Source organism: Enhydra lutris, unplaced genomic scaffold, assembly GCF_002288905.1.
Source record: "Enhydra lutris kenyoni isolate GAN:26980312 unplaced genomic scaffold, ASM228890v2 scaffoldscaffold3, whole genome shotgun sequence".
Taxonomy (NCBI): domain Eukaryota; kingdom Metazoa; phylum Chordata; class Mammalia; order Carnivora; family Mustelidae; genus Enhydra; species Enhydra lutris.
The window spans coordinates 4,650,127-4,662,407 of NW_019154087.1; the positions used below are offsets into that span (position 1 = coordinate 4,650,127).

General features: G+C 36.3%; 1 protein-coding gene across 1 annotated transcript in view; it reads right to left on the bottom strand.

The window, feature by feature from the left end:
* Positions 1 to 12,281, bottom strand: part of LOC111156509 (inturned planar cell polarity protein) — a 78,233-nt gene that overhangs the window by 43,411 nt on the left and 22,541 nt on the right. The window contains exon 3 of the mRNA XM_022517453.1: positions 9,162 to 9,247. Within this exon, the coding sequence (XP_022373161.1) occupies positions 9,162 to 9,247 (86 nt within the window). The remainder of the gene's footprint in view (positions 1 to 9,161; positions 9,248 to 12,281) is intronic.

Consider the following 12,281-nt stretch of genomic DNA (forward strand, 5'->3'; position numbering starts at 1 on the left):
TCTCAGACATTCTTTCTGGTCCTTTAAAATAAAGACCAAGGAGAGAAAAAACTATCAGCATGCTAGATCTGGGACCATGAGCCTGAGAAGATTATAAGTTTTATCAAGATAGTTTTATTTTCATGGCCTGATGTCAGACAAGATTGGTAAGAATCCAGAATGTGACCATTCTCCAATTGTTGAAAGCTAGCTTCCACTTCTCAATTACTTTTACTTGAAAAGGAGATATGTGTCTAGATGCCAGCTGGCCAAAGATAACTTGTTCATTTTAAAGAAGCACCAGTGTGTATCTTGACTAAAAGAAGTTTCAATAGATATAGCTAATTTGGTGTAGTAAAAACATCATCATAAGCTATATAACCACAAAGTATTCCTAACGTTTAAAATCTTATCAGAATACAGAGGAGTAAAATAGGATACCCTAACTATAATAATCCGTAGAGTTCCAAATTTAAACATTAAAGTATAGTGACTCTTTTAAAATTAGATTAAATTTTATTTTTAAAGATTTTATTTATTTGACAGACAGAGATCACAAGTATGCAGAGAGGCAGGCAGAGAGAGTGGGATGGGAAGCAGGCTCCCCACTGAGCAGAGAGCCCGATTCGGGGCTTGATCCCAGGACCCTGGCAGGGGCTTTAACCCACTGAGCTACCCAGGTGCCCCTTAAAATTAGATTAAATTTTAAGTAAAAAAATAAATTCATGTTTGATCAAGAATAAAAAGTCTGTTCAATATGTGTTTGTTAAATCATCACACTGGACACTTTAAAAAATCATGAATAGGGAGCCTGGGTGGCTTAGTGGGTTAAGCCTCCGCCTTCAGCTCAGGTCATGATCTCAGTGTCCTGGGATTGAGCCCCGCATCCCGCTCTCTGCTTGGCGGGGAGCTTGCTTCCCCCTCTCTCTCTGCCTGCCTCTCTGCCCACTTGTGATCTCTGTCAAATAAATAAATAAAAATCTTTTAAAAAAAAATCATGGACGACCTAAATATATACAATTTTTATTTGTTAATCATACCTCAATAGGCTGGGGGTGGGAAATATCTAGCCAATATTTAAAAGCAGATAAAATTGTACACATTAAGTTGCATTTGGGAGGAAAATATTTAGAAGTTAATATCAAGATAGGGGCACGTGGGTGGTTCAGTCTGTTAAGCATCGGACTCCTGATTCTGGCTCAGGTCATGATCTCAGGGTCCTGGGATTGAGCCCCATGTTGGGCTCCATGCTCAGTGGGGAGTCTGCTTGTCTCCCTCTGTCCCTCCCCCGTTAACTCTCTCTCTCAAATAAATAAATCTTTAAAAAGTTATTATCAAGATAGTAATAAATAATCCCTCATTCTTAATATTATTATTTTTTAAAAAGATTTTATTTATTTGACAGAGAAAGAGAGCACACAAGTAGAGGGAGTGGCAGGCTCCCTGGCTGAGCAGGGAGACCGATGTAGGACTCCATCAAAGGACCCTGGAGCCATGACCTGAGCCAAAGGCAGACGATTAACTGACTGAACCACCCAGGCACTCAAGACGTACAATTTTTAAGGCCAACTTTAAATGTGATAAATATTAACATATATAGTCACTTTTTAAAAAAATGAGCTTTATAGGCTTATATTTTATCTTCAAAAATATTAACCATATTATTTTTTTAAAATTTATTCATAATCCCACTACTGTTATACTATAAAATAAATCTGCCCTGATGAATAAAACCTTCCAAAAGACAAATATCTAAATATCTTTTTTTGTCAACAAGGAGGGACTATTTACGGTTGTGTTCAATTTTGCTTATCTGTAGCTATCTGCGGCATCTCAAGGGCACTAAATTATCTTTGTCTACCTAAAGTGAATTAAGTTAAACATCTTTTCTAAAATAAGTCTCAGATTTATTTTATTAACAAATAGAAGAGACATGAGGTCTAAACTCATTAATATGTATATATTCAGAGTAAAGATAAACTAGGTCAAGATCAGTTTCTATAGTAATCTATATAGAAAGTAGGAGGGGAGAAATTCTTCATAAAATTTTCCTGAAGCCTAATGATCATGTTTCTTTACAAAACATGTAATATTCCAAATGGAAAAGCCAACCTTTACTAAATTTTTTATATTTGCTATAAACCTATTGAAAAATAGGTCCTTAATATTACAACACTGTATCAAAAAAGGCTGTATAGAAAATTAGTGCATTTAGGGGGAAATAATAAGCAAACTCAACAAAAATATAAAAAATTAGAGATCCTATATGGGAAAAATCAAGCAAGTTCTGATGAAACTTAATATAAGATTAAGGTGAGAGACTGCTGAAGAGACACTGTTTTAGAAATAGTCTTAGAAGACTGTGAAAAAGAATTTCTTGGTGTGAGGTTTTGACCCAAACAAGCAACAGGTAAGCATTAGATGGCCTGAAAGACCATGTTCTGAGACTTGCATCTGTTCTACACGGCAACGTTCAAAATATGTATATATAAATAGAAATACAAATATAAGCAAAAACATATAAAATCCTTGAAGAAGGACCTCATGAAGTGAACGGCTTGGTGGTTGAGATCAGATAAATAAAAGATAAATAAAAAATAAAAGATAAAATTCTTTTATCTAAGAATGAGAATTTAAGAGTTCCCAGAAGAAAATATATATATGGGTGGTGTTCCTTGGTGGTGGTGTTGAAAATGTGAGAGATCTGAGAATTTGGGGAAATCCTGAACCCAGAGCTATGACAGGTTAGATGGGAGCTCTGAGATTGTCCCCAGGCATGGGCTTTGGTGAGGAAAATATATATGAATGGAGGGAGAAATATGACTGCAGGGAGCATGAGATAAGTAGCATCCTAGGGAAGCAGATGTCACAGAGATAGGCTGACTGGGTCTGTTGGAGTGTCTGTGAGAGCAGTGCATAACAGTGGTAAACAAGGAGAAAGGTGTCTTCGGAGAAAGAAATGTGTCTCAGAACAAGGAGGGCATCTATTCCATTTGAGACTCTTGTGGGTAGAGAGGTCAAGAGACTGGCTGTGACTCACCAAAAATGACAAAAGGAAATGAGGTGGTAAACTCAAAATAAAAGCTCACTAATTTTACTTTAGGCAGCAAAAACAACCTAAAATTTAAGACTAGTTTGTTATGCTTAGTGAAAAATGACATACTTGAAAACTAACTAATGTTATACTTAGCAGACAACTGCACTTCTTTTCTGTGGTGTAAGGGCATTTTCCCCTCACCATGTCAAAAACTCAAATATACATACCACAGAACCATCCATTAAAATTCTTTTAAGGACTATTTTAGCCACCATTCTTCTGATTTAAGTAAAGTTACCTCCATTACGCAAAGATAATTATACTTTAGCAAGACATTTTGAAAAGCTTACATGTTAAGTAGCTTTAAATTTCAGGATATCTGGTTGCCTTGATAAAACAATGGATGAGACAAATAACTAAATTAAGAGTTATGTGCTTTTTTAAAAAAGGGGTCAATATACATAAATATTAAAGATATATTTTATAGAAAACTTTTATTAAGAAACAACTAGGAGGGAGCACCTGGTTGGTTCAGTCGGTTGAGTGTCTGACTCTTGGTTTTGGTTCAAGTCATGATCTCAGGATCATGGGATGGAGTCCCACATCGGGCTCCGTGCTTAGTGCACAGAGTCTCTCTCTCCCTCTGCCCCTCCCCCAGCTTGTGCTCTCTAAATGAATGAATAAATAAAATCTGAGGGGAAAAAAACCCATCTAATATAAAATAGTTTATATGAAACCTCTTATAAAAGGGTTTTCTGTTCCTCCATGGACATTAACCTGTGACATGTTTCATCATTCCTCATTGCCTGTCTCTCTCAAAATGTGTGCGTGTGTGTGTGTGAGTGTATGTGCAATTTTCTCATCCTTTCTTCTTTTCCTTCCAGTTCACGAGATGATGTACCTTTCCTTGGGTCAGAAGACATGCTTGCCATAATTCATCATTTCCAAACTCTTGTTTAATTACTCTTTCTCTACCTCTTCAGCCTCTGTCAAACAAACAAGCAAATTCTTTCTTTCTGTTAGCTACCAAGCCATCCTCTTCACAGATGGGAATCAGGGAGGTTGTCAGAATCTGAAGCAGCTCCAAGAGCTGACCAGTCTCTCACCTCTGCTCACGGGCCTCATGGGATCTCTCTCACAACATCTGCACTGCTATCTGCCCATCTGATCCTTTCTCCTTTGTCTGGCAGATGCTTTGAATATTCCTCAGTCACAGTTCTGAAGAACAGGAGTGTATCTGACAGCAAATTCTCTCTCCTTGATCCTCTTCTGTTTAAGGCAATCTCACTCAAGATGAAATCTGGAAGGCATGTTAGACTTCTCTTTATCCTACAGGAAGCACTATCCTATGCTTCACATTATCTTGAATCTAATCTATTCCTTCCTCCATATCCACAGGCTTTTATCAGCTCTCTTCTGGACTGCTATGAAGCCAGTCACCTGGTTTTCCAACCTCCAGTCCTATTCAGAATGAAATATTCCTAAAATGCAAATCTGATCAGTCAGTCCTCCACTTTAAAATATCCACACAGATGATACTTCTGGGTTCTGAGAATAGAGAAGATTTACATTTTTAAAAAAATTTTGCCAGTCTATTTCCTAATTTTTCCAGGGTTTATATATCACTTTTGTGTAATAAGGAGATAATAAAAGTTAAAACATTCCACCCAACCATCATCTCCTTTAAAAAGACTTTTCCCCCTCTTTTGGGCCTAAGAAATACTTGAGAGGTAAGAGTCCAGGACTAATGTTCTACAGGCTGATCTCCTGTGAAAGGAGTTGGTGGCTTCCTCCAAAGCACCGGGAAAATGAGGTATGGCCCAATGCTTAATGCAATCCACCCTGGTCAACAGCAAAATTTGAACCCAAGCTCCCTGATGAAGCCAGGAATGAGTGGTATATACTATAATATATATAATTGTGTACTTGTTGAATAAATATGAGTGCATAAGAGCTATAGTAGTAAAGGTCACAGTCAACAATCAGAAGGGTACTTGTACCTTTGTTCTTGTCATTTTAAATATTGAAAACCTCTTTTTTTCAAACTCACAACTTCCTATTTAAAAAATTTCAAACCCATGGAAAAGTTGCAATAACATAATAATTACCCATGCATTATTCCTCACCCAGTTTCACCAATTTTTAACATTTTGTCACATTTGCTTTCTCCTTGTCGTCTCTGTCTTACTCCCCTTTCCTTCCATCCTCACCCCTACTTTATATACTCAAAAAAAATTTGGCTGAATCACTTCAGAATTATCTGGTGACATTTTAATGCTTTACTGCTAAATACCTGAGCACATATCTCTTAAGGATAGGGGCTTTCTCCTACACAACCAAATATAATTATCATACTTAGGAATTTGAATATTAAATATAATACTGTTCTCAAAGTCTTTGCCCAAATTTCCCCAATTGTCCCAGTATAGCTGCTACCCACTGCAATCCAGGATCAATTTAGGATTAGCCACTGCATTTAGTTCTATGTCATTTCATTCTGCTTTAGTCTAGAACAATTCTCCAGCCTTTTTTTTCTTTCAAGACAGAGAACATTTTTAGAGAAATCTAAGACAACTATTTTTCCAGAATTTAAAACTTGGCCTTAAAAGAAATTATTTGGTCTTTTTGTACCTCACCTAGCATATAGGCTTCACCTCCGGATTTCATTCTGGTATTCTGAATCTATTTATAACAGAACTTACTTAAAAATCAAGCACAGAACTACAGAGTTGGAATTGGGTTCAGATATATTTGCTCAAATCTCCTCTGATTATAGATGAGAAAACTGAAACCCAGAACAGTCTGGCAACTTGCTCAGAGCAAGGTTTAAAATGGAGCTCTGACCTCATTCTACCACATTACCACATTGCAGATAGCTCCCAGGCCATCTTCTGTCAGATGACAAGAACATTTAGACCATTTTTATACATCAAGCAGAAGTTTAAAATATTGCTGTTAGAGGAGTGCCTGGGTGGCTCAGTCATTAAGCATCTGCCTTCATTTCAGGTCATGATCCCAGGATCCTGGGATCGAGCCCCACATCAGGCTCCCTGCTCAGTGGGAAGGCTGCTTCTCCCTCTCCCACTCCCCCTGCTTATGTTCCCTCTCCCACTGTGTCTCTCTCTGCCAAATAAATAAATCAAATCTTTAAAAAAATAAAATAAAATATTGCTGTTAGATAGTTCCAAATTTACATGTTAAAAAGTCTCCTATGGTATTCTTTATAAATGAACATTCCTCTTCTCTTACTGCTTGAGTAATTGTTTTAGCTGCCATAGATACAAATCAGGTAAAACAACTTTTTCAGGGACAAGTCCACCTCCGTTTGTTCTAGCCCAGCAGGAATGAAGACCCACCCAGGTTGTGTGAGAGATGGAAGGATCATACTCTGAATTCATTTTCAGTTCCTTGAGTTACTAACTCTGCAACCTTGGAGAAACCGTTACATCTCTCTGATTCTTTTTCTTCACATACAAAATAGAAACACAATTATTGGTATCCTACAGATTATTATGAGGAATAAATGAAATCGCTAATCATAAAGGAAATGATATTAGCAAAGCACCAACAAACTGCCTGGTATGTACAAATACTAGTTCTCTTCCCAATTCTACTCCTGTCCTCCCTGAGCCTCCTACGAACTAGTTTATACGGCTGGTAGCGAGAAGCTTATACTTCACACCCCTTTCAACACTAATGATGTAAGAAAAATGTGGCTTACTAATTAAACATTACTTCTAGTTAAAGGAATTTTAACTATGTTTTAAATTATTATTAAAAAGATACGTCATGCTAAAAGCTGGTGCTTGGTTTTGAGTATGACACAGCTATAATACCAATTCTGCTAGCAAAACAAACAAATGCAAACATGTTTATACTCAAGGGTTTAAACTAGAATAAAATATTCCAAAATATTAAACATGAACATCTTCAGGTAATGGGATTTTAAAAGATTTTGTCCCTTACTTCTTCGTATCTTCCTCTTTTTACAATGAACATGTACTACCTTTATAATAAGAAGAAAGTTTATTTTCTTAAATAGAAAAGATTTTAAAAGATTTAAAACCTTAAGAAGATTTTAATAATATACATCTTATGACAGGGTAATATCCTCAAATTAAATGCTGTCAAAATCACTCTGAACTTACATTAGGAAGGCAAGAATGTGCTAGAGTATAACATACTCTCTCAATATGATAAATTCAAACAACTCAAAACAGTTTTTCTTCCACTTTCAAAACAAACTGCTGTTTCTTCATTTAGGCACAAGATGTACATATTGGCATGTAAAAGCCGTGCGCATGCGTGTGTGCGTGTGTGTGTGTGGGTATGTGTATTTAAATACAGAACCACACTTAATGCAGCAAGATGCTCACATTATAAAAGGCAAACTGGGCCAACAGCAGATACACAACTCCTACTTCATACTTAACAAGGACATGTAAATGGTGGGTGGAACTGGACGAAAATATTTAAATCATTATTTCTTCCTCTTTTTTTTTTTTTTAACTTCTGAGTGTGAATAGCTGAATTTGCAAATGTTAATTAAACATAAGTACAATGTGACTCCACTGTAAACATAATTTTTTTTGGAAGATAGAAGAGCCGCGGTTGAACTCTGGCAACACTGGCAGATACCTGCCACTGACAGAGGCAAGAAAGGAGGAGCCCAGACCTGGGAGCTGACATGCGGCCAGTTTACTCCGGTGAAGCTGTTTCATTTGTTAAAATACTGCATTTCTTCATTACTAATGGGTAAGTAATTGCTGTCTGAGCCCCCTGAGGTGCCCTAGTACCCTGGCTCACCCTAGGCCCTCTCCACACCTGACGACCAAAGGGGACAACAGTATACCCTATTTCAGCATTATGTCTGGTGTCTGCCTGATTGTTAGTATTTTCAAACACCGCCTTGTCTCCATCGCCATCTCTATCCATTCCTAGGCGCTGCTGGTCTCTGGCTGCCAAAGTTCTTCAAGCACTTTCATTTTGCATTTCCAAAGATAGCTACTTTTACAGAGCATCCATGTGTGTCTTTGTGTGTTAAGAGAAAGAAGTGAACATAAGCGAGATGTTCTTTCTTAGACAATAAAGAATTTCATCAAGGGTCCTATTATTTCAGAATCTCAAAGCAGATGCAGGAAGATTCTGTTTTATCATGGATTCTCTTCTTCACCCTGATCAATCCAGAAGGTGGTTCATCCTCTCATAGTCTGATGGAGTATCTACCTGTTCAAAGCATATCATCCTCCCTACCCCTCAAAAGAGAAAAAGTGAATTCCCGATACTAACAAGAGCAGAACATTCCTAAATATAAAGTATAGCACTTTCAAAATACATCTCTCTAATGACCTAAAAATGTCATCTACAATACAAAATGTCAATGCTTAGACTATCAAAATAACTATTATGAAAGAGATTTATTTTTACTTACAAGGAATGAGAAATAATACACTAAGTGGCTAAACGAAAGCTCAGGAATAAGGTTAAACAAGATAACGCACACACACACACAAATCAAGAAAATAGTACAATTAGTTTTTAAGAAAAACAAAACCACATTTAAAAAACTTTATAGGAGGGACGCCTGGGTGGCTCAGTTCATTAAGCATCTGCCTTTGGCTCAGGTCATAATCCCAGGGTTCTGGGACCAACTCCCACATCAAGCTCCTTCCTCAGAGAGAGACTGCTTCTCCCTCTGCCTGCTTCTCCCTCTGCTTATGCTCTCTCTCTCTTTTTAACAAATAAATAAACAAAATCTTAAAAAAAATTTTAAAGGAACAGTGATTTTAATAAATCAGAGAAAAGAAAATTCCATGACTGTTTAAAATGACTTGCCTAGGAACTGGATTTTCATCAACATATATAGTAGTTATAATGATAGGTTGGTCATTATATAGTTTTTAAATTATTGTCATTATTCCTGCTTTACACAGGAGGAGTTTTATTTGTAGATATTTCTCTCTTTTTAGAATAATATCCAAAAGCTAAAAATGTTAACAGGAGCTAAAATGTTTTAAATCGTCAAATATTTAAGTATAATTCACGTTATACATGATAATTTTCAGAGTCTTAAAAAAGAAAACAGTAGAAGTTATCTTTATTTTCTGTAATTAATCATAAAATACAAAAGAAAGACTGTTTATACCTGCATAGGTCCAGGAATGCAAGACAGAACTCTCTCTATGTTCTCAGAAGTCACATCAACATCATTCACAGCAACAAGGACATCACCTGAAAACAGAATAACAAAGGTTGTTGTATGAATATTCAAAACCCAAAAAGATCTAGAGTTAGAACATTAAAAAGCATCTATTCCAACCTCTTCAAAGTACTGTGGAACTCATTATATATTATTATACAGCTCATAGCAGCAGAGCTAAGCTCCCACTCCACTCTTATCTTATACTGTAATATAGCCCAACGTTGCACCATAACTAAATACCACCTATGGACATTTAAAGGGATGAATATTCTCATTTTGGATACAACTGAGAGAATTATGTAAACTCAAAGGGCAAATACAAAATTTGTAGCATAAACCAAGTACTGCACTTAGTAAAAGTGAATCTAATCACTTAAACCCACAGTAAAAAACATTTGGCTGAAATTTTAATTAAATCCATGTGGTACATCATAACTCAATATGCTGTGGCTTTCACTGCTATTACTGATCTGTGTCTACACACAGCTCTTTGTTTCAAAGGCCCCAACTATAACAAAATCCACAGCATGTTTTGGTGAAAGTTCCTTTTCCATGGCTTTTTCTTTAAATGGGTATGTTTATCAAATTTGATGGCTTTCATAAAATAAAGATCAGTATTAAAATGGAAATTTACTTTTATAGCATAATTAGAGATAATATCAAAATTCCAGTGAGTTTTATTAATAGAAATATATACATACCAAGGTTATTTTTTATCATTCCTAAACATATCATTAGGAAATGGACCAAATAATTAATATTAATCAAACAGATACTTACTGAGCACCTACTGTATGCCATGTACTGTTCTAGGCACTATAGGTAAACGATGGAACAAAACAGACAAAAACCTCTACTGTCATGGAGCTTTATACCCTGGGGAAGACAGATTATAAACGCGTATATAGATAACAGTGTTGGTAGATGATTCTCCCTCAGTGTTTCATATTTTGTACATCTTGCAAGGTAAGGCACTGAAAGTCCTTGTTCTGGATTATTTTTTCAAGGATGTTTGTGCAGTGAACAGCTTTGGACAACAGAGGTAGTATTGTAGGGAAGAACCATCTGAAAACATGTCTAACAAAGCTCTAAAAGTAGGAGACATACATGTATTGTCATAACAGATATGAAAATTAATTTTAGAGTGAGTGTGGTATAAATAATATTTTAAAATGTTTAGTGGAACATTTTCTCTTTCTATAGCAGAAGTGTTCTACCCACTTCTCATTCTCCCACACATTTACTTCCCTCCAGTTTTTGTCAGCAACTCTGTGACTCAGAAATGGCAGGCTTCCTGGACATCCTATCACTGCAGTGGGCAAAGTTCTTTCTCAGCAAGCACACAGGAGTCCTTAGGACGCCCTGTCAAAGGCTGAAAGGAAATGAACTGCATGAAATTGTTTGAACTGTTAGATAAGAAATGTGAATTACTGATGGAAAGTTTTATCAAGATACATTCAAAAGTCAAAGAAATAGAAAGTGGTGAAATCAGTTTAGCACTGTGCTTAAATCAATTCTTCAATGTAAAATTAATCACTAGAGAAAATCCATCGATGCATTCCAGCATCTACTTAATATCAAGTAAGTACTGAAGGGCACCAAGGGCTATGAAAATATATATGTCAACATTTGTTTACTACTGTATTTATACTATATACAAAATCAATACAGTTTAAGAAATTATTTTTAAAACTATTATACATAAATATAGAAAAAAGAAAAAATATATATGTAAAATGTTGCCTTTGGGTGTACGGGCTTTTTCTTTTTTTGTTTCATTTTCTCAACTGTCTATATTAAACAAATATTACTTTTATAAAAACAAATTAAATCCCTATATTTTAAAAAATATTTTATTTATTTATTTGACAAAGAGAGACAGCAAGGGAGAGAGCACAAGGAGGGGGAGCTGCAATGCGAGAGGGAGAAGCAGGCTCTCACCAAGCAGGGAGCCCGATGTGGGGCTCTTGATCCCAATCATGACCTGAGCCCAAGGTAAACACTTAACTGACTGAGCACCGAGGAGCCCCAAAATTCATTTTACTAAAAAATAAAAACCCATCGTGGTAGGCAGATTAATGGTCCCCTAAAGTTGTCCACACCCTAGTTACTGAAATCTGTGAAAGTTACCTTACATGGCAAAAGGGACTTGACAGATATAATTAAGTTAAGGATGTTCAGATCAGGAGATTATCTAAGTGGCCCAATGTAATCACAGGGTATTTATAAGGCAGGAGGCCTGAGGGTCAGAGTCAGAGAGAGACTTGAAAATGCTACGCTGCTGGCTCTGAAAATGCAGGAAGGGACCGTGAAACAAGGCATTCAAATGGCCTCTGAAAAGCTGGCCAAGGAAAGGGATTTCTACCTTAGAGAATCCATAAGGAACACAGCCCTGTGGATACTTTGACTTTAGTGCAAAAGGACACATTTTAGACTTCTAACTTCCAGAACTGCAAGATGATAAATTTGTGTTGTTTTAAACCACTAAGTTTGTGGTAATTTGTCACAGCAGCAAGAGAAAATGAATACACCTGTCTTAACAATATAAAGCAGTCTTGGCTAACTAAGCACCAAATGAGAATCAGGGACCATGAATGAAGAACAGATCAGAATATATAAAGAGTACAAAGAGGTCATTGGAGAAAAAAACAAATCAGTCTTGTTAGAAGGAGGAATTTATGCACAGAGGACTGGGAAATATGTATGTGCCAATGGGGTGGGATCAGACTGTGAGTTTAAATTGGTCTTTTAAATTAAACTGAATTTGACTTCAGGGGAAGAAAATCTGGCTTCTGAAACATAGTTACCATACTGCGGTTTTATACATTCAAGTTAATGCATTTACTGTCAAGACATTTACCGAAAAATTCTTAAATTCTGAGAGAATTACCTTCATTATGTATTTTTTGAGCTCCAATATCAATCTCTCATTTATAATATGCAGGCATAAGCAGAAAATTAAGGTCTCTCCTAACCTATTATTCTAGAAATCCTTGAGTAATGGTGTCTCATATATTGTAATAATCACTCAGGGGCGCCTGGGTGGCTCAGTGGGTTAAAGCC